This window comes from Misgurnus anguillicaudatus, chromosome 21 (assembly GCF_027580225.2).
Source record: "Misgurnus anguillicaudatus chromosome 21, ASM2758022v2, whole genome shotgun sequence".
Classification (NCBI taxonomy): Eukaryota; Metazoa; Chordata; class Actinopteri; order Cypriniformes; family Cobitidae; genus Misgurnus; species Misgurnus anguillicaudatus.
This window is the reverse complement of record NC_073357.2, coordinates 50,747,343-50,774,556: the sequence shown is the minus strand read 5'-3', so window position 1 is coordinate 50,774,556 and position 27,214 is coordinate 50,747,343. Positions and strand designations below refer to the sequence as shown.

General features: G+C 37.8%; 2 protein-coding genes and 1 non-coding gene across 4 annotated transcripts in view; all 3 read right to left on the bottom strand.

The window, feature by feature from the left end:
• The window catches only part of dennd4c (DENN/MADD domain containing 4C), a 66,689-nt gene extending 48,910 nt beyond the window's left edge, over positions 1-17,779 (bottom strand). For both annotated transcript variants that reach the window (XM_073859343.1, XM_073859344.1), the window contains exon 1: positions 17,533-17,779. The gene's annotated coding sequence lies outside the window, so the exon portion shown is untranslated. The remainder of the gene's footprint in view (positions 1-17,532) is intronic.
• Positions 17,780-18,606: 827 nt separating this feature from the next.
• Positions 18,607-27,008, bottom strand: haus6 (HAUS augmin-like complex, subunit 6). The gene is made up of 16 exons (XM_073858840.1): positions 26,529-27,008; positions 26,124-26,219; positions 25,963-26,041; positions 25,130-25,262; positions 24,612-24,756; positions 23,755-23,817; positions 23,623-23,677; positions 23,332-23,505; positions 21,929-22,122; positions 21,423-21,555; positions 21,162-21,264; positions 20,992-21,076; positions 20,738-20,897; positions 20,245-20,343; positions 19,653-19,779; positions 18,607-19,550 (listed from the first exon to the last, which is right to left on the bottom strand). Exons 1-16 carry the CDS (start codon positions 26,639-26,641, stop codon positions 18,913-18,915), a joined length of 2,397 nt encoding a protein of 798 aa, XP_073714941.1. The 5' UTR covers positions 26,642-27,008; the 3' UTR covers positions 18,607-18,912.
• LOC129418171 (small Cajal body-specific RNA 8) lies at positions 19,989-20,119 on the bottom strand. Its single transcript, XR_008636014.2, has one exon.
• Positions 27,009-27,214: the final 206 nt, after the last annotated feature.

The following is a 27,214-nucleotide window of genomic DNA, read 5'->3' as shown; positions in this document are numbered from 1 at the left end:
GCATTAACAACCTGTTTCCAAACAGTCTTTATTACACAAGACCTGACATAAATGAATATCAGGGTGGTTCAAATGCATAGGGTCATTAACAGGTTACTTCTAAGCTGTTTCTTCTTTGCATACAAATTTTTTTACACTTCTTTAAAAGACGCTTCTAGAATTAGAGCTTACAAGATGTCCATATATCACTATGGAACTGAAGCTACGAAAAAACTTGTGTTTGAACATATGGAGTAAAATCTTGCAGTTGAATATGAAGCTATGACTGCTGGTGTTGAGCATTAAGTCAAACTGCTGTAATAAAATTAATAAATAGGTGCTTCAGAGCACATTTATACCTGGTATTAAGATGTGATTCAATCAATCAAAGCGCAAGTGTATGAGAAATATGCATGTCAGTTCACACGTGGTATTGTAATCAGTCTCTTTTGACCACTTCAGTTCTGATTACTTTAATGGGGTGGTCTATGGTCGAGGCGTTTGAACACGAGTAGGGTTTAAGTTGACATGCATTAATATTATGTCAAAGTCTGCTGCTTGTGTTGTTAGAAAATATGCTGCACAACATCAGGTCAGTAGGCGAAGAGTAGACTGACTTTTGTGTCCGTTCGAACGCATCTGACCACATGAGCGTCTACAACACAAAAGCAATCCGGTCCAAAGTGTTTTTGACTACCTTTGAATGTGGTCGGGCTGAAAACTTTTTACACCTGTATCTGGTGTCGCTCAGTTGTGATCCGATTCATCACAATACCAGGTGTAAACATGGCATAAGAGTCTGTTTAGACCTGATATTAAGACATATTTTGGTCGTTCGGATCACAAGTGGACGATACTAAAGACAGATATACTGGATTGCTTTTGTGGTGTAGACGTGCATGTGGTCTATTTATCTAATGTGAGTACCGAGCACAATGTTTTACATCGTTTCCCACTTCCATCGCAAACACAGTGTACAGCTATCTTTAGGCATTCATTGATAAAACTAAAGCGGCTGCTCTCCGCATATTTCATTAGTTTCATTTTGCGAGCATGTGGAAGTTGCGCAAACTTATTTCATCAATTGCTCTGAAATATCAAAGAAAGCTCTTACATATACATGTACAAAACACTGTTCAGCATGTTTTCTAACAACACAAGCAGCAATTCAATTTAAACCGAGGGGCAATCTTCCGATCTCTCTGATGAAGCCAATACGGAAGTGACTTAAACTGCAATTCATCGACTGGCCGCTTGAGGCAGGCTCCAAAAGGGAGTCAATTCCCAAAAATCTCCATGTTAAATGGCCAACTTTACAGTAGAAAATAATATGTTTACAGCCTGGTACAATAAGTGTTTTTGGTCTGTATAGCTAATATATAGGGGTTTCAACAATAATCGATTCGGCAATGCATCGCAATGCGCGCATGCACGATTCAGCATCGATGCAGCAAAGTGCCATAATCGATTATGTCACTGTTTATTTTCTGGCCTCGAGTGGACAATAAAGTCGTGAAGTTTCAATTACTTCCGGGGGCATAACAACAACAACAATCAAGATAGCATAGAGAGATGACCGCGATAGACGGGTAAATAAAAACGCAAGGGAACGTTAAAGGGAAACTAGACAAGACTTACGCTGTGTGTAAAATTCTCATCTCAGGTATATAATTGTCATTGTCTTAAAGGAACACGGCCAGATTTTGGGATTTTAGCTTATTCACCGTATCCCCCAGAGTTAGATAAGTCCATACCTTTCTCGTCTCCGTGCGTGCTGTAACTCTGCCTGACGCAGCCTCCGCTAGCTTAGCTTAGCACAAAGACTGGAAGTGAATTGGCTCCAGCTAGCAAACTGCTCCCAAAAAGTGACAAAATAACGTGAACATTTTCCTATTTATGTGTTGTGATTTGTATAGTCACACCGTGTACATATAACAAGGTCATATGAGACACAGCCATCTTTTAACAGTAGACATACTGGGAACTATATTCTCAGAAGGCAAAGCACTGCTACATGGGCGGAGTGATTTGCTCACAGCACCCGACAAGCCCCTGGTGAGGAGCAGAGAGTTTGGTCAGAGTTGTGCAAATCACCCACGTCCCGTCTTTTTACCCATTTTTGGATATCGGCGAGTGATGCATGGTGACGCGTGGCCAAGATGGCGACGGCAGACACCACCTACTTTAAGCTTCAAAAACGATCTTCAGAAAACTACGGGTGACTTCACGGACACTACGTCCATCTTTTATTACAGTCTATGATTTAAACCTGTAATTTCTACCGCTCGCATTTAAATGCCCACCATCTCCACAGACCACCTCCTCAAAGTAAGCAGGGCAGAAGCGGTCGAAAGTGGACAAAAAGACAGATTAAAATAGCAGGTGTAAACGTGAATGTATCTCTCTTGTCCACTTGAAGTCAGAGAACCAAATTTAAGGTTGCATCCCCTTTGCCTCCACACTTTTGTCCCTTTTGTAAAAACGTAATTCAATGCCGTGCGACTCCTCCAGAAATGGACCCTCTTAATTTCAAAACTGGTTTCTCTGATACTCACAGAGCAGTAGATCATGTGTCAACACACTTTTTATGTGGATTGTTTTTGAATGCTGCCTTTCTCAAGAAGAAAAGCCTGTTGCTCCAAAAAAAATCCATCTAAACAGTCATTTAATGCACACATTCAGGTGAAATTTGTAAAGAGACTTTGTACAGCACTTCACATGTTGCTTTCCTATGGCTATGTTTACATTAATGCGTTTATGCTTTAAAACGCGTTACTTTTGCTACGTTTACGCCTTTCATCTACACTACATCACCGTTTTCGACCCTCATAAACGGATTCGTTCGCAAACGCTGAAGACCCTGTTTTAGTTTGAGAACTCAGACGTTGCTCTGAGTGTAAATGAACGTAGACGGAGTCTTATGTAAACGAACAGCTGATGTTAACGTGACAGCGCATCATTTTCAAAGTAAAAATTATTTTATTCATGTAAATATTGGTTTGCAACGGAGGTTTTGCTAAAAATAGTAAACATCTACCAACCAGCTATTATAAACGCTATATCGGATTGTTTTAACATGTATCCTTTTAGATGTCTGTTTTATATTAATGTTTGAGTATTGTTGGGTTTAATGTGTTTATGTTTTGTTTAAATTTAGTTAGCTTACGAAAGATAGACTATAATTTAGCGCCATATAGGCGTTGCAAAGGCCAATATGAAGGGAGAATTCTAATGGGTCAGACATTATTTTCCAGTTTAATGTAAGTTTTGTTTGCTTCTTTAAAATGAATTTCGTTTCAGTTAATTTGTCTCTTAATTTTAATCGATGTTTTGTTGATAAGTTTTGTGAATATAAATTAATAAAAACAATAAACTCAACGTCATTAATATAATGCTCGTTTAGGCGCTTGGCTTTTAGCTATTGTGTGTTGCTAGCGGAGGACGTGCACGGACCTCGCACACTTTTAAAAATTAATGCAATAAGCATTTCTGGTAGGCTAAAGCAATACTTCACTTCTTACTATGTTTGATTGAAGTTTGCATTTGCGTAAATTTATTTTTGCTTCAAGTTCGCTACTGTTTACTGTTCACTTGAATGCTTTCTTTTTAAATCATAAAGACCTTTCTGTTTAGTTATAAAATTAAAATTAACCTATTAATCATATTAATATGTTGTAGGGGGAGCTAGAACAGTATAAGTGTTTATGTTTTGTTTAAATTTAGTTAGCTTACGAAAGATAGACTGTAATTTTAAATGCCATATAGGCGTTGCAAAGGCCAATATGAAGGGAGAATTGTAATGGGTCAGACATTATTTTCCAGTTTAATGTAAGTTTTGTTTGCTACTTTAAAATGAATTTCGTTTCAGTTCATTTGTCTCTTAATTTAAATCGATGTTTTGTTGATAAGTTTTGTGAATATAAATTAATAAAAACAATAAACTCAACGTCATTATTATAATGCTCGTTTAGGCGCTTGGCTTTTAGCTATTTGTGCGTTGCTAGCGGAGGACGTGCATGGACCTCGCACACTTTTAAAAATTAATGCAATAAGCATTTCTGGTAGTCTAAAGCAATACTTCACTTCTTACTTTGTTTGATTGAAGTTTGCATTTTTGCTTCAAGTTCGCTACTGTTTAGTACTGTTCACTTGAATGCTTTCTTTTTAAAAATGTTTAAAATTAACCTATTAATCATATTAATATGTTGTAGGGGGGAAATAGAACAGTATAAGACTTTCCCAAACACATTTTTATAGGTTCAAAAATAGTGTCTGTTATAGTTGCCAGCAAAGGACCCATGTATGAATTTTTGTCAATATCGCACACCCCCTAGGCTGCGTAAACGTGCAAAGGTAAGCTATTATTAGACTAATAAGTTATTTTACACTTTTATGCGCATGCCCAGTTACGTGATTGGTCATGTTTCATGCGTTTATGGTGGTGTATAGTGTGGATGAAGATTCTTTTTAAAATGCCAGTATAAACGAGGATCGTTTTCATTTTAAAATGCCGTTTTAAAACGCAAATGCTCTAATGTAAACATAGCCTATGACACACGGCTAAATGCCTAAATGTAAACGCAACGCAACTGTCTAATGCAAAAGATTTAAAATTGCATAAATTCTTGTTTAAATGTTAAAGAAAGTTTTCTTTAAATGCTGATTTTTTTACTTCACTAAGAGCAATATATAATAGCTTTCAATAGGTAATAGTTGCCTAATACCAGACAAAAAAAACTGCAAAACTAATCAAATCAATGGTCTTTAATAAACTTAGCAAAATGAAAACCGCATTAAAATCATTCAAATAACCACAATGTTGCTTAATTTATATCCCTGCTAAAATCACAGCAAATTTATTGCGATTATTCAATATTGCAATTGTGGTGGAAATACAAATATTGTCACAAACTCAATTTTCATCAAATAACAATATGGCATGGCATGCCTAGGGATCAACAAAGACAATATTCGATACAAGCTAAATATTTGCACTATAACAAACAATAACAAATGTGTTGTAACTAAATTGGCAGAGTAGAGCAAAAGTCTTGGGTTCAACTGGGAACACACATACTGACAAATAAAGTATAACTTTGCATAAAAGCATCTGCCAAATGAATGCAAAAACTGACTCAAGCGATTTAGATTTTTGCATTTGTCTGGGACGCAGGTGGGAAACTTCAAACATTTTTTTTTACCAATAATTGTAGACTTCGGATGCAAAACCCTCTAAGCTGTATTTCAGAATGGCTTGAAGCTGGAATTAAGCAGATTTCAAGCGAAAGTATTGGATGAAGGTATAATACGTACCAAGAGCATCAAGTAATATCATCATCTCAGTTTTAACAAGGTGGTGTTTTTGTATAGGAGCTCCTCTATTGTTTTACATTGCCTAATCCTTTCCACTGAATCTTCCTTTCTGACATATGTAGAGAGCCAAACCCTTTTGTTACTGAACTGAGGTCACATTTTTTGGCTTCGTTACCTTTTGGCCCAACGATCTTGCAAAGTCCAATGGCCTATGGGCAGATGTCAGTTTAACAGCAGCTGTAAATTTATGTGACCAATGCTACCTCCTCTTCATATTAAATAGCCAATGTCTTTTTAATAAAGTTCAGCTCTCCATTTTTTATGCCATGCCTGCATCTATGACTATGTTCATGCCGAGAATTTGATTTTTAATTATGCAGAATAAAAAAAAGAGTTTAAGATTAATTTAGTCTCCCAAAGGTCTTAAAGCTATCAAGTAGATCTGTGTTAAACAATGTCAGCAAATGGCACATTGACAAAGCTTGCAGTCTTTGCAATGCTTCACAGTTTACCCAAAAACAAAACATGTTGTCATTAACTTACCCTGAGGTAACCTTACAAAGTCATTATATAATAAAATTTTCCCCATCCACTGTAGCTCCCAAATTCACATGTACATTTTATGATGCATAAACATCCATCACAATATTGGCATCAATGACGATTAGTCACAACAACAAACAAACCAATGACGTACAAATCTACAGCGCAAGACTTTATATTTCACTCATTTGTTTTTAAGACTTCATTACTGCATATCCACTTCTGTGTCCCATGATGGACCAAATTAAATCACATGATTTGGATTTTTGTAAACAACCCTTTTAATAATGCATAGAGCTGTTTATAACATACGACACGCTGTGCAAACAGACACCTCAACCTCTTACATGTCTCTCTGGTTACCGCCCAGCACTTACACATCCCAAGTACAAAGGCCCGAGCACTTTTGTTTTTGAGGGGTGCTTCACTGGCTGCGGGGCAGAAGGGGGGGGGGGGGTGGACAGACGGCCAGTAGCCTTGTGTCATGCACTGCCTGTCTCAATTCACTTGGCTGCCTCCGAGAGGCCATGAAATAATGCAGCTCGATTCAGCACGGTCGGGCATGAGAGGAATTGCAATGAGTGACGCACACCCACAAACACACAAAATACAGCAACACAATGCAGCAGCACGGGCACCATTAGCACTAATGAGGACGTGTCATAAATTGACACGCACAGGACTGTCTGAGATAAGACTGTGAGGACAAAGGGGCATTTACAAAGAAAGTGCTACGATCAATTATAAGTGTTTGTTGAATGTTTGCGATGCAATATGATTAATGCAGCAATAAAAATATTTGAAAAACAAGATAATACTACAAACTAGGGCTCCAAGACGTAACAAAATCATAGAAATATCGCAAACATGAATCTCTCGAAAACTGACTGATTTCAATGCTTCAGAAAGTAATGCAGAGTCAAGTTTTAGGCCAACGCAGAAAGCAGAAAGACTGGTGAGAGACAGTGAAGCATGTTCGTTAAATACTTTTTTAGTTTTTAAAGCAACTCCAGCCAAATATCAAAATAACCATGATGTTCTCACCCTCAAACAATCTAAGATACATATATCCATCATCTTTTAGACAAACATATTTGGAGTTATTTTAAAAAATGCACCAAAAGGAAAATTCTTGGCCAAAGAAATTAAGGGTTTTTTTACCATTGCATATAATTTCCAGAATGTCCATTTTACTATATTATTTAGTTAACAATGAACAGTTCTTTAACATTCAGACATTAAACATTGGGAAGGTTGTCTGCTTGCATCCATGCACAGGCTTCAGTGAAACTACAGTACAGACCGTACAAGAAAGTGAGACGGTGTGATGATTGACAAGAGTAAGACAGAGGAAAAGGCGCTTGACAAAGCTCTTCTGTCTAACAGAAAACTTTTGTTAATAACCATTTTATTTCTTTGTTTAATAAGTGTGTTTGTCATTGAAGGATTTCCTTCTAGAACGTTTTTGTTACGCACTCCCATCGCTATTCATCGCTCCCCTTCTCATCTGTGAGATTCAGCGCTATCCGTGCTTGTTCATTCAACAGACAAAAAGGAACATTGTTGTGTCTTTCTTGTACTCTGGCACTGCATGTCTTGATGAAACTTGTAGTGCTGTATGTTTTTTTTCGTCTTTTTCAGACACTTTAAAATGTTTTCACCCACAGGTTTTGCTGCATTTATGAAGAGTGTGCAGCTCTTCATTTGCACTGGTTGCTATTTGATTTTGTCATTGAAGACCCTAAATTTTATTCTTCTACAGCCGAATGCTAAAAAGAGTTCTTTTTTATTTTTGGCAGAATAATGTCCGTTTCCAAACTTTCGGTGCATCCCTAGTTAATTTAGTAAATGTCCTTGCTTTTCCAAGCTTTTAATGGGAGAAAACAGGGATCGTGGATAAACTTTTGACTTTGAAGCCCAAAAAAGTGCATCCATCCATCAAAGAAGTAATCCACACGACTACAAGGGGTTACAAAAGGTAACGGCACCATCTTGGACTCCCATGGCAACGAGCGCCTGTGCCCGCTCACTAGGGCTGGGTATCGATTCAGATGTTCCAGATAGGTTCGATTTCGATTCACGAGCTATCAAATCGATTCGATTGCGATTCTCGATTCAATTTTCGATTCCGGTTTTTATACTCGATTCTCGATTCAACTCAATGAATATAGATTTAATACAAATACTATATTAATAAAAAAAGAACAGTGAACAGCAGTTTACAAGTGGGTAATTGATAAAAAGAAATTAAAAGCCACAACACTATCGTCGTCGCCTTGCTTGTGAAATCTAAAATGCTTCCATACTTCTGACTTTTTATGTGAAGGTGGCATCAACGTTGATGAAGCACCTGAAACTGCCATTTTAAGCACTGAATAAATGAATGACAGGCTCGCCATCTCGCTCCTTGGTAACATTGCGCAAGGCAAAAAACAGGGTGACATCTAGTGAAGAAGACTAGTAATTAGATTAACATTAATCTTACGTATGTTTGTGGAAATAAATATGAAATAAATAAAAAATCGATTCTGCTCTTTAAGAATCGACTCTGAATCGACTACATTTTAAAAAACGATTAATCGAAAAATCTATTTTTTTGCCCAGCCCTACAACTCACTACGCTGTCTCACCTGAATCATGTCGGTCCAGGATGGCGCGATTACCAGAAGCTATTATAGTTTGTAAAGTTTGAAATATGGATTTTTTCTTACACAATCACATCGATTACCCGCAGAACACGTTTAATACTTGAGAGTTGTGTGGATTTCCTCTGTGAAGGATGAAGCCACTTTTTGGGGGGTTTAAAGGGATAGTTCACCCAAAAATAAAAATAATGTCATTAATGACTCGCCCTCAAGTCGTTCCAAACTTGTAAGACCTCTGTTCATCTTCTGAACAAAGTTTAAGATGTTTTATATTTAGTCCGAGAGATTGTTTACCCTTCATTGAAAATCTACGTATGGTATACTGTTCATGTCCAGAAAGGTAATAAAAACATCATCAAAGTAGTACATGTGACATCAGTGGGTCAGTTAGAATGTGTTGAAGCATCGAAAATACATTTTGGTCCAAAAATAACAAAAATTACGACTTTATTCAGCATTGTCTTCTCTACCGCGTCCGTTGTTAAACGCATGCGTGAGACTAAAATCAGGTGACTGCAGTGGTGTGGATGACATACGAAAGGGCTGACGTATTTTCTGGTGCGCCCCAGCTGTTTCTTTTTTGTTTGTTTGTGCGCCCGGGCTTCGTTTACAGTCTGAGAGAGACGCACGCTGTAAATCTGAAAAAAAAAACTTCGCAAAAATGTCTGAGGATAACACGTCATCCGCGTCACTGCAGTCACATGACTTTAGTCTTGTACATGCACTTCACAACAGACGCGGAAGAGAAGACAATGCTGAATAAAGTCGTAATTTTTGTTATTTTTGGAAACTGACCCACTGATGTCACATGGACTACTTTGATGATGTTTTTATTACCTTTCTGGACATGGACAGCATACTAGAGCTGCACAATTAAACGTTAAAAGATAGTGATCTTGATTCGACCCCCAAACGATCTTAATTCAGAATTTCGACGATTCAGGTAATTAAATTTTTAAGGAGGAAAGACGCAGTTTCGTCAGTTCTCTGGACAACACGCAATCACAGCGGCCGCGATAAAGTCTTGTCGTCTCATTTATTATTGCACTGGTACAGCGGATGCTTTCGCCGAGAAGTAAGACAGAAAGAAACAGAAACTAAAGAGAATGAGTGAGGCAGAGCAATGCGCAGGTACGTCCGACAAGAACCTTGACATTGTTTTAGTACCAAAAAGAGGATCTTATCCCTTCCGAAAGGGTTTTTAGCACAGGTGGAAACATTGGCTGCGTCCGTCCAAATAACCACACTTGCTGTCTTTACACTTGACTGCTTAAATTACGTTTTCTTGTATTTGGCCCAAGTGTAGTGGGCGTGAAGATTAAGCGTGCATGTAGATTTATTCACCTGATGGACGTTCACGTGCCAGCGAGAGCATCAAAAAACACTCGAATGCATTCTCTAGAAATCTCTCATGCAGAGGTTTCCACCTTCCGATTGGTTGGCGCCAAACCTTTCCGCCTTGCAATTGGTTGGCGCCGAACCGCGTCATAGCTCATTACCATAAAGTAATGTAATCCATGTCTACTTAAAATGTATATTTTAACTTTTTTCCTTTAAATAAAATGAATACATAATAACTCTACAATTAACATTAACTGAATTTAAAGATTATGTACACTTATCTGAAACTTTCAGAAGCATAATTCTTTGCACCTGTAAAAACCAATGTAAAACTAATGTTCAGGGGTTGTACATCTTTAAAATTAACAAAGTTCTTGAGAATCGTGATCTTAATTTCAGGCAAAAGAATCGTGATTCTCATTTTATACAGAATCGTGCAGCTCTACAGTATACCATACGTATTTTCAATGAAGGGTCAACAAGCTCTCGGACTAAATATAAAACATCTTAAATATTGTTCCGAAGATGAAGGAGGTCTTACGAGTTTGGAAAGACATGAGGGTGAGACATAACACTTCATTTTTGGGTGAACTATCCCTTTAAAGTCAGAAGTTGATTTCTACCATTATAAAGGATAGAAGAGCAAGGACATTTACTAAAATAACTCCAAATGTGTGAAAGATGACGGACATGCATATGTCGGATTGCTTAAGAGTAAATTATGGGGTAATTTTGATATTTGGCTGGAGTATCCCTTTAAATATATTTCATTATTATTCAAACAGATTTCACTAACCTAAACCATTATCGTATCGCATATCATATATTGCATAATTTAACAAGTTATCACATTTCACATCATTACTATAAAAACACATAATACTATAAATAATGTAAACATAAAAATCCTATATAAAATGATGAAAATTATTGTTTATAAAATAAATCACCGAAAATTATATCATTATAAAAATGATGACAATCAAACGCTGAAATTCAGTTACATGGCTGATTGTGATCCTTCTCTACCAACTGAGCTATAGGAACAAACTATGATAATAATTGATACATAGCCATTGTTCAAGCACATCTTCAGTAAAAACTTCCCATTACACAGATCTTAAGTGGCTTCTTAGTAAACATTCAAATGCCTGTAAAATAGTGTCAGGTCTAGGCCACTTCAAATGACATGTTGAAGCACCAATCACCAGCTGGATATGTGGCTTGCCAGCTTAGACACCTGCCAATGGTTTTTTTCTTGCCGTCTATGCTAACAATGTCAAACCACAAGCACAAGATTCAGCAGAGCACAGTAAGCCATGTTAATGCCTGCAGAAAATCCCGAAAAGCAAGTGGTTTTTTGAATCAAAGGTAAAATGAGGTTACATATGATATGAATTAGAAGCACATGCTGTGTTGAGTTCTGGAGTGATTATTACCTTGCCTAGAATCTACAAAACATGACTTTTACAAACCGGCAGGAAAAACGTGTTTGTGTCTGTTATATCCATCAGCAAAGCAATCAGCATAACAAAATCTACATGGACGCGGCAAATATCAACTGCAAACGAACTTCCTGGCACACATATTTCGCAATACACGTTTTTAAATGGCAACGACTTTTTCCTGCAGCTCAAAATACAGTTTTAATGGTTATACATGGTTTTTGCTGTAATGATCAAGAGCAGCCGAAAAACAGGCTTTTCCATGAGATCCACCCACAGCTTACACAGGGAAAATGAGTAATTTTATAAAAAAACGCACTGTCTGGGCTAACAGACAGCACTTTACCATACAAAGGTGAATTACCTCTACGTGCTCAATGCCCTGAACAAAACTAAAGCATGGGACATAAAATTAGCTGATAGGGTGCATGTTGGTATCTAACCAACAAACAAACTAACAAACAAAAGCATGAACATTACATAAAGTTATCTTCGGACTAGGAAAAACTATCGTTAACAGGCTATACTTTTAAAAATGCATAAATCTTCTTAAAAATACATAAATGCTTGCGAGAACACAATGCAATGAAAATGTGCTAATTTAGAGCCAGCAAGCATCAGGCAGTTCCTGCCGCTCTAAATTGGCAGGTACATCTGAAATAATTGCTTCCCAAAATCAAAAGAAAATGAGCAAGCCTAGCTGCGGCAGACGTCTTTGACATCTGATTGCTTGTCTAGCTCAACACATCACGCAGGGTTTCTGAGACATTCACCTTATGCATATTAATAAGGCCTTTTCAACCTGGTGGAAGAGCTTTGGAGACTCCAACTGATGGACAGCTTGTGGAGCCAGACTGATGCTTCAGTGACAGATGAGTTTCTGTTGGCAGACCAAATACAATCTGCTGACCCGACTGCTGAAGGTGTCAGTCAGCCAATACAATCACAGTTCTATTTTCTAATTCTACTACTTTTATCTACTATGAAAATCAATGGGTACCATCAACTATGTGGTTACTAAAAATGAACATAATTAACTGCTTAACGTTAATTAATACTATCAGTTAAAGGGACATTCCACTTTTTTGAAAATATGCTTGTTTTTCAGCTCCCCTAGAGTTAAACATTTGATTCTTGCCGTTTTGGAAACCATTCAAGCTGATCTCCAGGTCTGGTGCTAGCACTTTTAGCATAGTTAGCATAATCCATTGAATCTGATTAGACCATTAGCATTGCGCAAAAAAATAACCAAAGAGGTTGGATATTTTTCCTATTTAAAACTTGACTCTTCTGTAGTTACATCGTGTACTAAGACCGATGGAAAATTAAAAGTTGTGATAGTCCTTGATTATTACGCCAGTTTGAGAGTATAGTTCCTAGCCATATCTTCCTAGAAAATCTCAACTTTTTATTTTCCTTTGGTCTTAGTACACGATGTAACTACAGAAGAGTCAAGTTTTAAATAGGAAAAATATCGAAACTCTTTGGTTATTTTTTAGCGCAATGCTAATTGTCTAATCAGATTCAATGGATTGTGCTAAGCTATGCTAAAAGTGGTACCGCCAGACCCGGAGATCAGCTGAATAGATTCCAAAATGGTAAGAATCAAATTCTTAACTCTAGGGGAGCTGGAAAATTAGCATATTATCAAAAAAAGTGAAATGTCCCTTTAAAATTTTAGCATGCTAGAAGAAGACATATTTGGTTCTACACTGAAGTATTAGAGAATGTAACTTTAGATATATAAATATGTGAATGTAAATAGAGCTGAGATGATTGTCATAATCACTGCACCACTGTGGTGGTGTGCACGACACAAACTGTTCTCGGCCAGCAAGGTGTCTTCAAGTTCGTGTGAATGCAAACAGCCAGCAGACTTTAGGGGGCGTGCACACCGAAGCATTTACGCCGATGTATGTTTTCAATTGTTACCAATGGAAGCATCCGCCTCGCATTTTAGCCGCATTTAAAAGCTTTGGTGTGCACACCCCCTTAATACGTTATTTTCAAGGGGAGGCAACTGATATCAGTGATGACCCGCTGGCTTGGGGGTAAACAATTAGACAAGATATTTTCACTTGGTCAATCAAGGTTGCCAAAAAGTATTAATCTGCGCTACCAGTACACCATCAGAAATTGTTTTCGGTGCGGTTGGAAACATCATAACCCCCAAAAAGGTCAATCCTGTGGGTGCTCCGAGGCTCAGCTCGAGTACCCACCGAAATGCATATATGCTCAGTTGACTCACATTTCGCGTTTATAATCATGTGAAAAACGTGACCGCGCTGCTTTCCTCCTTTTCAAAGCATTTGGGTGCTCCAGACCGTCTTTCATTGCTAATGAATGAAAGACGGTAACCTAAGTAACCTAAGCATTGCTTGATGTTAAGACGAGCACCCACTGTCAGAAAAAGAACCTGACACCTTGAACACACACATTTGTTAAAAAACGCATATCTGATCCTCATTTATATTTTTACATTTCAAAATGCATTATATACAAGCCAATATGCATTAATGTGCCCACAAACACTATAACCATCCCACCACTGTGGTGAATTGGTGCATTACTGCCAATGTCACGCCCAAGACATAACAAATGATCATCACCATAAATGCCGTGTTGTGTTGATTTTCAGTGTTGATGCCCTGCTTGCTTTAAACTGTAGAAACAGTAAAATGGTTCTTTATAGTTGTGTGAATCCTCATGATTCACATACATGAGCATTCCTATTGGTTACCATTATCAACATATCCTCTTTTGCATTAAACAGTGGAAAGAAACTTGTGACATGACGGTGAGTAAACGATGACACACTTTTTATTTTTTGTGGGAGTATCCCTTTTAAATGCAAGTACTTTAACAGCACTAGACTTGAAGTGGGTTCTGCCTCTGGTTAAAAATGCAAATACCATATGAACTGTTCTAGATTGTGCTCTCATCATCGGTTAGTAGAGAATGGAAATTTCCCAATGATTCACTTATGTTTTTAAAATGAAAATAAAAACAGTTCACTTCTGCAAATGTTTGACATGTTTGAAGTACATTTAGCCTGTTGTTATGGCTCTGGTCCCTCTTTCAGTACATGTTTATTGGACATTTTGCACCCGTTATATCCTTCAGCAAGTAAAAATCACTCTAAAATCTTAAGCTGCTTATCTCAATTATAATTTTCTCCCCTAAAAACTGTGTTTTGCTATATCAAACAGCACTAGACCAACTGCTACAACATTTGTTTCGGCAAACCTGTCATGATAAGATAAAACAAACACACACATATTGAATGTAAGTGGCTGGTTAAACACTTGTCAACATCAATGAAGATCACACATGCTTGTTACATTAATGCAGGTGACAACACTTTCAGGACATTTTAAATCAGTGGTTCTCAAATAGAAATACATACAATGTAGTGCTATTTGTTAGTTTTCTAATTTTCTAAGCTTAATTGCACAAAATTTCTGATGAATAATTTGAAAAAATTTCATAAAACTGGGCCCCCGGTACCATCTCACGCCTCCCAGTTTGAGAACCACAGTTTTAAATGGTGACTCAGCTGTTATTTCACCATTTGCAGGAAGAAACACTAGTTTGCATTCTGTACTAACAGGTTTAAAATGAAACAAACATATGCACAATTATACAGTGCTTAATTACCAAGAAAACACTTTCGCAATGGAAAAAATATTAATCAGTAAATAAGTTTAACAATCAAACTACAGTATCAACGACGCCAACAAGACCTCTGAAAAGCAAGATTTCTTAAGAGAACAGCTTTCAACACAAATCATAACAATCACTCAGTTTAAACATCTCATTATTGATTGCATTTGTCTGAAAGATTACATAACTGTTTCCAAGGTAGACGCATAGAGATCACGCCAACAGTTTTATTATCATGTGGTTTTGTGTTTCCCTTTCACTCGAGCTGCCCTGCCCTCTTGCCACACGGTCTCCTTTACGTCATACCCACAATACCTTGCACTAACCACCTTTAGCCACTCCTGGGGACTGCGCTTTTTATGAATCCAGTCACCTGATGCAACCTCAAAGTACACCGGAGTGAACGCAATGAGGCACAAGGTCAGCACGCATGCACAGAAACATAGGCACAACCTTCAGCCTACTGTTCATAACCCAGTATATAATGCACAGAGCCTTACTTCCCAGATATGGGAAGGTTAGTACAGATGTCTGGTCTTTATTCTTTACAAGGATTTCTTAAAAATAAGTCTTTCCGGAAAGTTTACCTCACTGCAAACACTTACAAAGAGAAATATTGAGTTTATATGGACGTGAACTAATATTATGTCAGAGTCCACTGCTTGTTTAGCAAGTAGACATGCTGCACAGTGTTTTGTACGTGTATATGTTAGAGCTTTCTCTGAATTTTCAGTGCAATTGATGAAATAGAATCGCAACTTTCACAGGCTTGCAAAATGAATCTGTGGAGATCAACCGCGTTAGTTTTATCAAGGAAAGGCTAAAAATAGCGCTGGGTTTCAACTACCTCTGAATGTGGTGGAAAGTGGTCGAAAGTGGACACGTTCAAAACGTTTTGAAAACCGTTTACACCTGGCATTAACGTCGTCCACTTGTGATCCGATTGACGAAAACACATCTTAATACAAAGTGTAAACAGCCCCTAGGTTTAATCAGGCTCTTATGGCCCTTTTTCATTGCATAGTACCGCACAGGTCAAGTCGCGTCAGCTCACTTTACTTTGGCTCGGTTTGCTTTTCCATTGAGTTTAGTACCACTTCAGAGTTTGAGAGATTATAGGCGTGCCGTAATATTTGCGCTGCCTACTGCTCTGACATCATACAAGTGGGTGCGAGCAACAAGGGAGCATCGTTGGAATGCAGTGTTTCCCATAAATTTATTCAGATGGGGTAGAATCTCTGATTCTTAGCCTGTAGATGTTTTTCACCACTAAAAGGGAGTTTGGGAACTTACGACATCTAATCTTGCATTTAGCGATGATGCTGGTAGTGACGATTCTCTCAGACCAATCAGTAATCTACAGTGTTTTCAAGTCACGTTTTAGTATCAGCTCCGCTTGCTTAGAACCTTAACCAAGGTGGTACTTAAAAAAGTATAGGGTACTATGTACTGTACGCAGTTGAAAAGCCCCCAAAAGTAAGCTGACCCAACCCGAGCCATGGGGGACTTCTATGCATTCAAGCATTACACAATGTACCAATTCTGCTATCCCACATACTGTAAGATTCTTTACTATACATTACACTGAAGTAAATTTTTGTACACTGTAGTACATTATAGTAATTCCTACACTTTGTTGTAGTATCCTATAGTAACTAGGGATGCACGGATACAAAATATCTGGGTAAATTCAGGTAGACGGAGACACTTTTTGCAATGGGATGACTGTCAAACACTGTCCAAATTTACCCCACATTTCCATTTCTGTCTTAATAATGACATGCACATACATACATATATCTAACTATAAGAATTATTCCGTAACAACCCCCTAATATAGACAAACTGAAGTGTAAAGGAATGAATGACACATATGCAAAGATTTCTTTAAAAACAATAACAACAAAACGTCCACATCTTTCAAGAAAGTACTAGATCTACAAATGGCTATTCAGTAGCACTTTAAGATCAACATTTACTGATAAATTCTAGCTAGCTTAAGCTGAGTACAGGCAGGGTTTTATTAAGTTACAATCATATACATAATACAAATCCCTGGATGACTAAAGTGGCTTTTGTCTGTAACTTCCTGGATTTAAAATGAGGCGGATGTGTCTAATATCGCTGCTCAGTTTACCTGCATGTCGACACACCCTTAGCACCTGCACGCTTTATTTTAGCCGACACCGGTCTGCAAAACTTGTAAACTGTCTAACTAGACGACATTATAGGTGCGCACCGTATCATCTGTACTGAGTTTATATAAGACTCAAAAGCGATTATGAACCCCAAAAGTATATTATCTAGGCAGCACGCTAAATTTTGCAACACCTCCATTGTCGTTTACCTAACGAGGCCTGCGAAATAGCTCCAACTGTTGCATCTTCACTAACTAGGAAAACTTCACACACAACTCGGCAAGCATGAATTTCTTATCGTTGCTATTCTTTCTCAACACAAACAAAACGAGCGATCGTCTTTTAACACAAACGCCGCGCGGCTCGTGGAAACACGTCACATAATGTGACATTTCCGAAACGTGAGAGAGTACATAAGAGCTCGATGCGTTTTTGTAAATTGAACAATTTCAAAGTAATACATACCAGCTGTTCAGTCCTCTATGGGAAAGACGTTGACATGTAGGCAAGTTGCACTTTTCGCCCCGCACTCTCCTTCTCTAGCGAGAATAAAACGCGCGCTTGATGTGCGCGCACTCTTCTTTACCGCTGGAAACTTTGTTTCTGTCCAGCGCTAGTGTGTATGGCAGCGAGTAGACGCCATGTTTGTGTTTTGTTACTCTGCTGCGTTTCTCCGTCTGTCTGACTGCTGGAGGCGGATGGACCCGCCCATGAGTGATTCTCTCGCTCCGCATACTTTACTCTCTCTCACGTCAAGCGTGTTCGACTTTCTGAGGCGCTGCGCAGTTTGATCGATATATGACATCACAGTACCGCGAGAGCGCTTCTAAAGTACAGCTTCCAAATCGCTCTCGCGGTACTTTATTGTCATACGCTAATCACTGCACACAGCACCACAGGAAGTCAACACACCCTGTCGTCTTTCTTCCGCCCTGCACACGCACTCACTATGCCCCCTATCTAAATGCAAGTGCGCAGCAAGAGTAACAGGTGGCTTACATGTTTTATCCCTTTAACACGAATAATGTTACCATGTGCCCTGCTGGTGAACCTAACATAAACCATTTCAGAAATTCTTATGGATTTAATCGGAGCAAAAAAGGGAGTTTATTTGTGACGTACATAACTACACAGTAGAATATATAGTAAAATGCTTTGCACAGAACTATTCCCACAGTATGCAATAACAAATATACAATAAAAAATAAACATAGAAAATAGAAAGTTTAAGATTTAGAAAAAAAATGAATAATTAGGAACAGAATATATGTATATATACACATCAATATGAAAACTACATGGTGCATTATGGCAGATGCGACAGCAACACTGAACTGGTGATGATGTATTGGTTTTAATGGAAACGATAATGGTTTCAGTCAATAATTGTTTATTTAGTAAACAGCTGATGGTTCATATATTAGTATTTGTAATGGAAACTAAGATATGCGTTTAATCAGGAAGAGCTTTATTTTTTTAGCTTTATATACATTCTCAATTAAAAAAGAAAACAAAATCTGGTGTACCACAAAGACTGAAGAGGGTTTGCAAAAATATCCTTTATTACAAAAGATGTACCACATTAACATTTCATTTACCTCTTACATTGTACAAGTGCACAATTTAATTAGTTTGTACGTACTAAAACATTTAGTATAGATGTAATTCATGAACATACATGTGGTATGGTGAAATGACAAGCATTAGTTTACAGACAATAGCATTACAGCTGGTTAATAGCAATGTCATTGCAATTAAGCAGAGCGAGTCAAGTACAAGAAGAAATCCCATTTAGCAGATGCTCTGGGTAAAATTAGTATGTAAACCATAAGAGTCCTTTATGCATTAGTATTCATCTAAATTAACATTAACTAAACAAGGTAGACTAAGTTTCTCTGGTGGAGGAGGGGAAACGCTCTCAAACTTGTCCAATTCCAGAGAAAACAAAGTCTCATCACCTGCCCAAAGGTTTAACCCTGGGCTTTTCTTTGAAAGTTCTGGGGATATAAAATCAGACTTGATGCACAAGTCTTTAGTGGTCATCTGTAGTGGAGATTCTCCATCAGGAGAATGTGACAAAACAGGCAACAGGACAAGTTCTTGTTCATTTTCCTTGTTCCCCTGGATCTCCATTGATCCGTCGCTGTTAAATGAAACGTCATCCTCAAAAAGTTCTGGGAGCTCCTCATGAGCAATGCTGAATTTAATAATCTCACTTGAGCTTTGGCTGTTATGAGCCTCCAGCTGTGAGGAGTCCCATGACAAAGTTGAGTGCAAGGAGGACCCCTGCTGGACAGGAGGAGGAGTGCACTGATGAGTAGTGTCAAAGAAGAGTGATGGCTCTGGACTTGGCCTATTCAACTCTGCTTCAGCCAGAGGCGTCTTAAGCCAAGATAAGCTATCTTCCTTAACCCAAGATGCTTGCTTTTTCTCTGCAACCCCTTCCTCCACAGCTTTTCTCCATGAACTTCTGACATCCTTAACTGAGGTAGAAAAAAAGTTACTTAAAACCTAAACAATTTTCATCAAGATGCCATGTCAAAATTTAGCAAGGCTTATGTAATCTGGTATTTAAGTAAACTTACTAAGACTCTCAGGTGTGCGGCACAGCTGCTTCCTAGTTGAAAAGGGGTCAGATATGGCATTCAGCAACTGCCCCAGGTCCATGTCGCTCCTTCCATTCACTGGGCTCATGATCACGGCATCTGCAAACTAAAAATCAAAAAAGGAGATTAAACTTTGGTATTTAGTAAACTAAACTTGAACATGAACCACTAGGGAATAGTCCACTTGGGACAACTATGGGCTCAGTGTTATCCAAAAGCAAATATTAGGAACACTACAGCAACATCCCCAGATACAACATTATCATGACCACCGGGAGCTTTAATATAATCTAACTTCAAGAAAGCAAAGGAAAAGATTGTCTGCTCCGTATCTGTCCGTGGCGATTTCTCTCAATTCGCACCGGTCATCAGAGAGCAGGTTTGATATAGGGAGAACTTGTGATAGGCAGAGCACTGCTTAGGACCACCCATGTATCAGCCTCCCAGAGTAAATCTACAACACTAATACAATCACATCTTCGAAAGCCAGTTTTAATAAAATGTATGAACCTGCTCTACATCAGTAGGACTCTAATCTTTGTGGTTACTAGGATCAAAATCAAACACTTACTTGATTTGCCAAGTTGTCACATTCCAAATCCAGAATCTGGGCCTTGTTTTTCATGACAGAGGTCTTTGTTTTTGAGAGCAGACTTTTTCTGCGGCTTGCCTGCAAGACAGAAAAATGTCAAGTTTAAGTCATGAAAGTGTGATACATGAAAGAACACACCTTTCACTCTTCACAAATATTGTAGTTAATGGTTCAAAAACTTTCAGATTTTTAGTCCTGCAACTTTAATACTACACAGTTTCAAGTATTATGCAAGGCCAGGTCAAGTCATTTTAATTTTGTATGTAAAGAATAACATTTCTTGCAAAAGGAATATTAATAAAAAGTAGTCATGCATTGCATAGAACATTTTGAATCTACTTATGGTTTTGATTCAATTTTATACATTAGGTGTCCCACAGCTTAATAGCTATAAAATTTTCTTTTAGCATATTTGTGATGAAACACACAGTAAGTAGATACAGAGCAAAAATGTATTGCTCTAAATACAAGCTACCTGTAACGGACTGGGTGTCTGGACCCCAGGAAGAAATTTGACTGGGCGAGTCAAAGGAGTTTCACATGGAGGAACCTCACAAGAACTTTCTGGTCTCGGAGAAAAGCAACAATCAGAGGAAAGCAAAAACCTTTGACCTTCAGCTGGCAATGAAGTGCTGTTGAGAAAGTGTGGGTGATGGGTAAAAGTTAAACTTTGTTCCTGATTAAATAGCACAAGTAGTAACTACAAGTTTTACACAATGTACTTTTTAATTTCTGGTTCCGGCTTCTGGTTCTGGATGAACTGTTGTTTCCTCCACCTCTGGTCTTCTTTTAGTGGTCTGCTCTAGCAGCTCTGTATGTGAAAGGAGACATTAAATTTGCACTAGAGCAAAAAAAAAAAAAAACAATACAATCTACTAAGAAAGCCATTAACTTACTAGGTAGTTTATGTGGATATTGTGAGATGACACTAGCTTTGAAGCTAGCATCAGAAGCTGGCTCAAATGACAGAGGTGCCATCGGGGAGACAAAGTCAAGAACCTGTTAATATTAAAAGAGATTATGGGTCGCAAACCAGAGTCGATCATTAGCCAGAGAAAATACAACGTATTTGGTAACAACTTTAGTCTGTGGTAGACTGGGACTAACAGACCAATCTAAATAAGAACTATGACCATAAACTAAGTTAGCAAACTTACAGGTTCCTCCTCCTTAAGAAAGGAAGTCAGTGGTGTGTTTTTTAAACACTCAGCCCACGTCCTTTCCCACTCCTCCTCCAGCCTCCTAATGGAGTTCTTAATATCAGCTGTATCCTCTTTGACAAGTTTTCGCCTGGATAAGTAACAAAAAACAAGAAATGTGTGAAAGTGTTAAAAACCAATAAATTACCAAACACCATTAAATAACAAACTTAAATAGGGTAATAACTGAGTTCAGAAACAAGCTTGTATGTGAAACCACCAAACAATTTCACCCCTTGACTGCTTCTGATGTCTTTATACTACAGGTGCCTAATAAGAGGGTGTGGTCACAGATTGTGAACACATGAATCTAATCAGAAGCTGGCTATCAAAGCCCAATTACCAGGTGATGACAATAGGCAAAAAATGCTATTAATCTGTCTAATACATTTCTTAATGTGTAACTTAACAAACAATTTTAAAACGAATGTACTACCATCAAATTTCCATTACATTTTTCTTACCTTATGAGCTTGAGGTTTTCTTTTGAGCGATTAAACAGCAAAGCCTGTTCCTGAAGAGCCTGGTGATGAAGATGTGTAGTGGGCCCTGCAATCTTCTCTCTTTCCTCATTAAGGATGCATAATCCCTCATTCAGAAGTTCAAGCAGACGCACAAGGACAGGCTGCCCTGCCTCATACAAGCTACCAACACTGGACTAAAAGCAAAGACAGATCATCAAATCAAACACCAATATTAGAAATGCTAAACCAATAAACATTTAGGACGTGTTCATTAAGGACACATCCTCTCAAGCCCTTTGGAAAGAAGGAATACACGCTTTTTAGATGCTTTATAATGGCCCCTTAAACGTTTACATCAATAATCAAACGAATATGAAACTAAGTAAATAAAAATCTTTCTGTGGGCCACAAAAAAATATTATGTTATGTTTTGACAGCAGAAGCCGACCAGAGAAGGGGAGAGAGGGTTGCAAATCTCTGTCAAAAGTTCAATTACTTTACAAAATAAATCCAAACGGCTCCAGGATGATAAATAAAGGTCCTCCGAGGGTAATCCGCAGGGTGTTGCTGTAGAAACATCCACATTTAAAACTCTATAAACCAAAACAACTACCCTCCTGTAGCGCCGCCATCCTAGACTCCTCCGCATTCAGGAGAGAGTATTAGCGTAGTGTACGCACTTTTCTTAGTGACGTATGACAAATTCGGAGGGCGGGGGCACAGAGCAGCAGCAGAGTAACCTCCGTACGCTGCGTAAGCTCTCATCCTGAATGCGGATGCGACTAAGATGGCGGCACTACCGGATGCGAGTCACTTTGGTTTATAAAGTTTTAAATGTGGATATTTCTACAACAAAACGGCGTGGATTACCCTCAGAAGGACCTCGTCTATCATCGTGGAGCCGTTTGGATATATTTTGTGAAGGATGGATGCACACTTTTTGGACTTGAAGGTCATGGACCCCGTAACTTCACATTTGATTAACTGAAAGATCTAAAACTGAAAAAATGCCATTGTCTGAAAAATTGTGGACGTGTGCATCTCGGACGGCTTCGGGGTGGGTAGATCATGGGTTTAATGTCATTTTTGGCCGAACTATCCCTTTAAGAGGGGTTTGCATCTGGGGGCGTCAAATTTTACCCAAAAGTGAGCTTGCATTTAGGATTGCTTTTGAATACAGCCAGTAAAGACAAAGACATCACAGATGTCTCCATTGATAAAACAATCAAAATAACAAATAAACATCTGTATTATTGGTTTGAATGATATGAATTATTAAATCTGTCTGAGCAATTAATATATTAAAATCTGACTACTACCTTAGTAAACTGACAATAAATATAACCTTTACTGACACGATGAAGTTCAACTAGATTTATTTTTTCCTTTCCTGTACCTCTTACCTGGTGTGATAACCGCTCCAATCTTTCACGCAGAACCGTTGGTATCTTCACATTCAGGTCCTGCCCATCTAAGGTGTACTGATCTACCTGTCCTCGGATCACACTCTCTACAACTTTTCGATCTCCTTCAAGGATGGTTAAGACTCTGTCTGTCTCAGCCCAAAGGGTTCGCACCTGAAAAAGTGAACCATTCACAAATACAACTTATATTATTAGGGAGAGGGTAAATAGCAATATTAGTGAATTAATAACCTTCTCAGGGGGAATGAAATGTAAACAATTGACACAAACCTTCTGATACTTGGCAAGAATTTCTCCCTCCAAATCGGTGCTACTATCTTGTTCTCTACAAACAAACAACATATTGTTTTAAATTAAGTGACACTTTTTTAAACATCCGTGTGATTTTTAAAAAATATTTACTTAAGTAAATGATCATATTTGGCATCTTCTGCATCAAGGTCCCTCAAAGACTTCTCCAAACCTCTGAAAGAAATACAAATTGTATGTCATTCTAATATGCATGTGCAATAGTTTCTGGGTATGGCACACCACTCTGATAAAACAAGATCATTTGACTTCACACTATGCATACTGTACTGTACGGTACATTAAGTTTGACCCCCAAATTATGGTTTGTTTGACTACTCTGTAAAAAGTTAAGTGGATCAACTTAAAAAAATACTTCAATTGGTAACACCCTAGAGTTTAACCAAAAATGTCTTACTTGAAGTAAAAATGTAAGTAGAAAATGTTTAAATATTTTAGGTGTTACCAATTAAAGTAATTTCTTTAATTTTTCACCTAATTTTTTTTACTCGACTTGAAAAACGTAAAATAATGAATTGGCGTTACCAATTGAAATAATTCTGCTCTTAAATCTCTCTTATGTTTCTTAATGTCATGTTCCAAACTGCACAGTGCCGCATGAAGTCAAACACACCTACTAAACACAAACTTATAATTACAATGAACTCTATTGTGCCGACTCTGCTCAGAGAGTATGCATTTTCAGGTCTTACTTCAAAACAATCGCATCACAATGATGTGAGGGTACTCTGCTCCGGATCATAAAGTATTGTGTGAGTGCGGACCAGCGGGGACAATCGGAATCGGGTACGGTTCGATACAGCATGAGTAGCTCAAGTTATACCATCTATCGCAAGTCATCTGCATGCATCTTGATATCCAATGTTATAATCAAACATTTACATAGTTAAAAAGCTCAGAGTCACCAGAAATACAGCAAACAAAATCTACCCACGTTACAAGCCACTTACTTTGCTCTTTTCTGATAATCTTGAATAAGACGGTCCTGCTCTACAGTTACTCTCTGAAACTGTCTCTTCACCATCTGAAATCTCTTTTTCTCCAAATCCTGTGAACTCGATGGTACCGCAGCAGCTTCTGGGACCCACACACCATCTAAGTATTTATGAAACAAACCAAAATATGATTTAAACACATAACATCACTGAGCATCCAAAGTTATTTATTAAGGTGATATTCTGTTTTCTACAACAACAAAACAAAAAACATTCTATGTAAAGAACATTGTGTAATATAACCTTGATATCTTTAATATGGACTGAGTAAGGTCATGTGAAATCAATGACTGAAATCAACTTTGATGCTCCTAATTTCATAATTAGATTATGTAACTTTATTTTGGATTTCACAGAGAGGGTAACAAGAAAAACAGAAATAGTTCCAAGATACTCAAGACTCCATGTCAGCCAAATACCCATGTTTATATTAAACATGGGTATTGGCAAAATCTTATTTAATAATGGCATACCTATGGCAAATGTCTTCAATGTTTTCAGCATGACATGTTTGGCTAAGTGAAGCATCAAGTTGATAAATCTTGGTCCAGACGGGGAAAGCAAATGGGATGCAGCCACTTTGGGAAAAGCGCTACCTTCTTCATTCTAGACATAGAGAAATTTTAACACATTACATAGAAATACATCACAGAAAAATGTAAATAGTTAAGTGCATTGTAAAGTCATGATGGTATTGCAAGATTGTGTGTTAGTTTAAAAACATTGTCCACACTTTGTCTTTGGTTCAACACAATTAAAAACAGCCTATGAACAACTACAAACACAAAATAAACATAAAAAAGCACTAAATTATAAAAATAAATGGTAAACAAATGTAGTGAAATAGATTAAAGGGGCCATGTTACAAGACCTTTTTAAGATTTAAAATAATTTTTTGGTGTTCCCAGTGTACACATGTGAAGTTTTAGCTCAAAATACCATATAGATAATTTATTATAACAAGTTAAAATTGACATTTTGTATAACATTATAAGGAGAGCCTAATTTCAATGACCTAATTTTTCACGTGCTGGCGGAGAATGGTTTACCAAAACTAAGTTACTGGGTTGATCTTTTTCACATTTTCTAGGTTGACAGAAGCACTGGGAGCCCATTTATAGCACTTGAAAAAAGTCAGATTTTCATGCCATGGCCCCTTTAAAAAAGTCAGAGCCTCCTCAGGTGTAATAGCATTTGACAGGTTTAAAGTTTACTTATTGTAAACTGTAATCTACTGCAAGCTAAAACCCTTGTGTGAAGACACAATACAACCAAAAAAGGTTAACAACAGACCAAATGCACGTACCGCTATTTCTTGGAGCCATCCAAAAGTCACCTTACGAAACTCAGCATCACGTTTATGATCCCAAACTGGCCAGCAATTTCTATGAAAACAATCATTTTTGAATCGGTAATACTAGTAGACAGCACAGGATATGACAGCAAAACACTGTTGCATGGATCTACCTGAAAACATCCTGAACACGAGTGGGATTCAGTTTCTCAAACAAAAAGTGGATGACAATATAGAAAGCCTCTTTGTTTGGCTTATCAAACATGTTCCTGTGAGAAAACAGACATTGAAAGCACTTAATACAAAAATGCTGTATAAACACTTAGCTAATATACTTTCAATTAAACAATGATACAAAGCACTGAGAAACTTTTTAACCCTGACCACAGCAAATCATAATTCTTTCTAATATGTAAGTTTATTGGGTTGGTATTTTTTATACTAAGCATCTATTATTTGAACATAAGTTATGTGTCTGTGGTGTAAACGCCCATAACACACACCAACACAAAGCGAAGACACTTAGCTAATAAAAATAATTATTTATTTATTTAAAAACAGATAGTTGGTTGACTTACACTCCCAAGTTGAGGTGTTTTATGTTTTTTGCTGCGACATCCGGCCTGAATTCGAGACTTTGGAGGCACCACCATAAATATTTGCCGTTTGTCTTGTGGAGTTTAGACATCATGCTTTTCAGAGCAGCAGGCTAACGGGACCATACGACAACTAAACGAACTCAATGATTTACTGGACAAACCGTGTGGAAACTATTAAATAAAACATCTACACCATAGCAAAATTAATTTGATGCAACTAACTCCATACACAAAATAAAAAGTGTTTACATGTATTCGACAGCGAAACAACTTCCTTCCAACCGCCAAATTATTTGAGCGTGTTTACAGCGCGCGAGGCCGCGTCTCAAAACTGCGTCGTCGCAGTCTCGTGCCCTTGTTTAAGCCTGTTTTATATTTCACGTAAATCGACTGAAACAAAATGGCAGGAGGTTAATTTCAAGTCATTTCGTTTGTCCTGGTGTATCCAGGTTGCTTATAAATCAGCATTAACACAAGCGACAAGACGACAGCCCGTACATAGTTCTTCATGTATTTGAACACGGCCATTGAGTGTGGGCGGGGACTCTGTGACGGCGCAGTTCGCGTTACGGCAAGCGACAAAGATCAAGTATGGTGATAAAGGCAAATGCGGATTGTCATATCGCGGAAGTTACGTTCCGTCCAAAAAAATAATATATGACAGT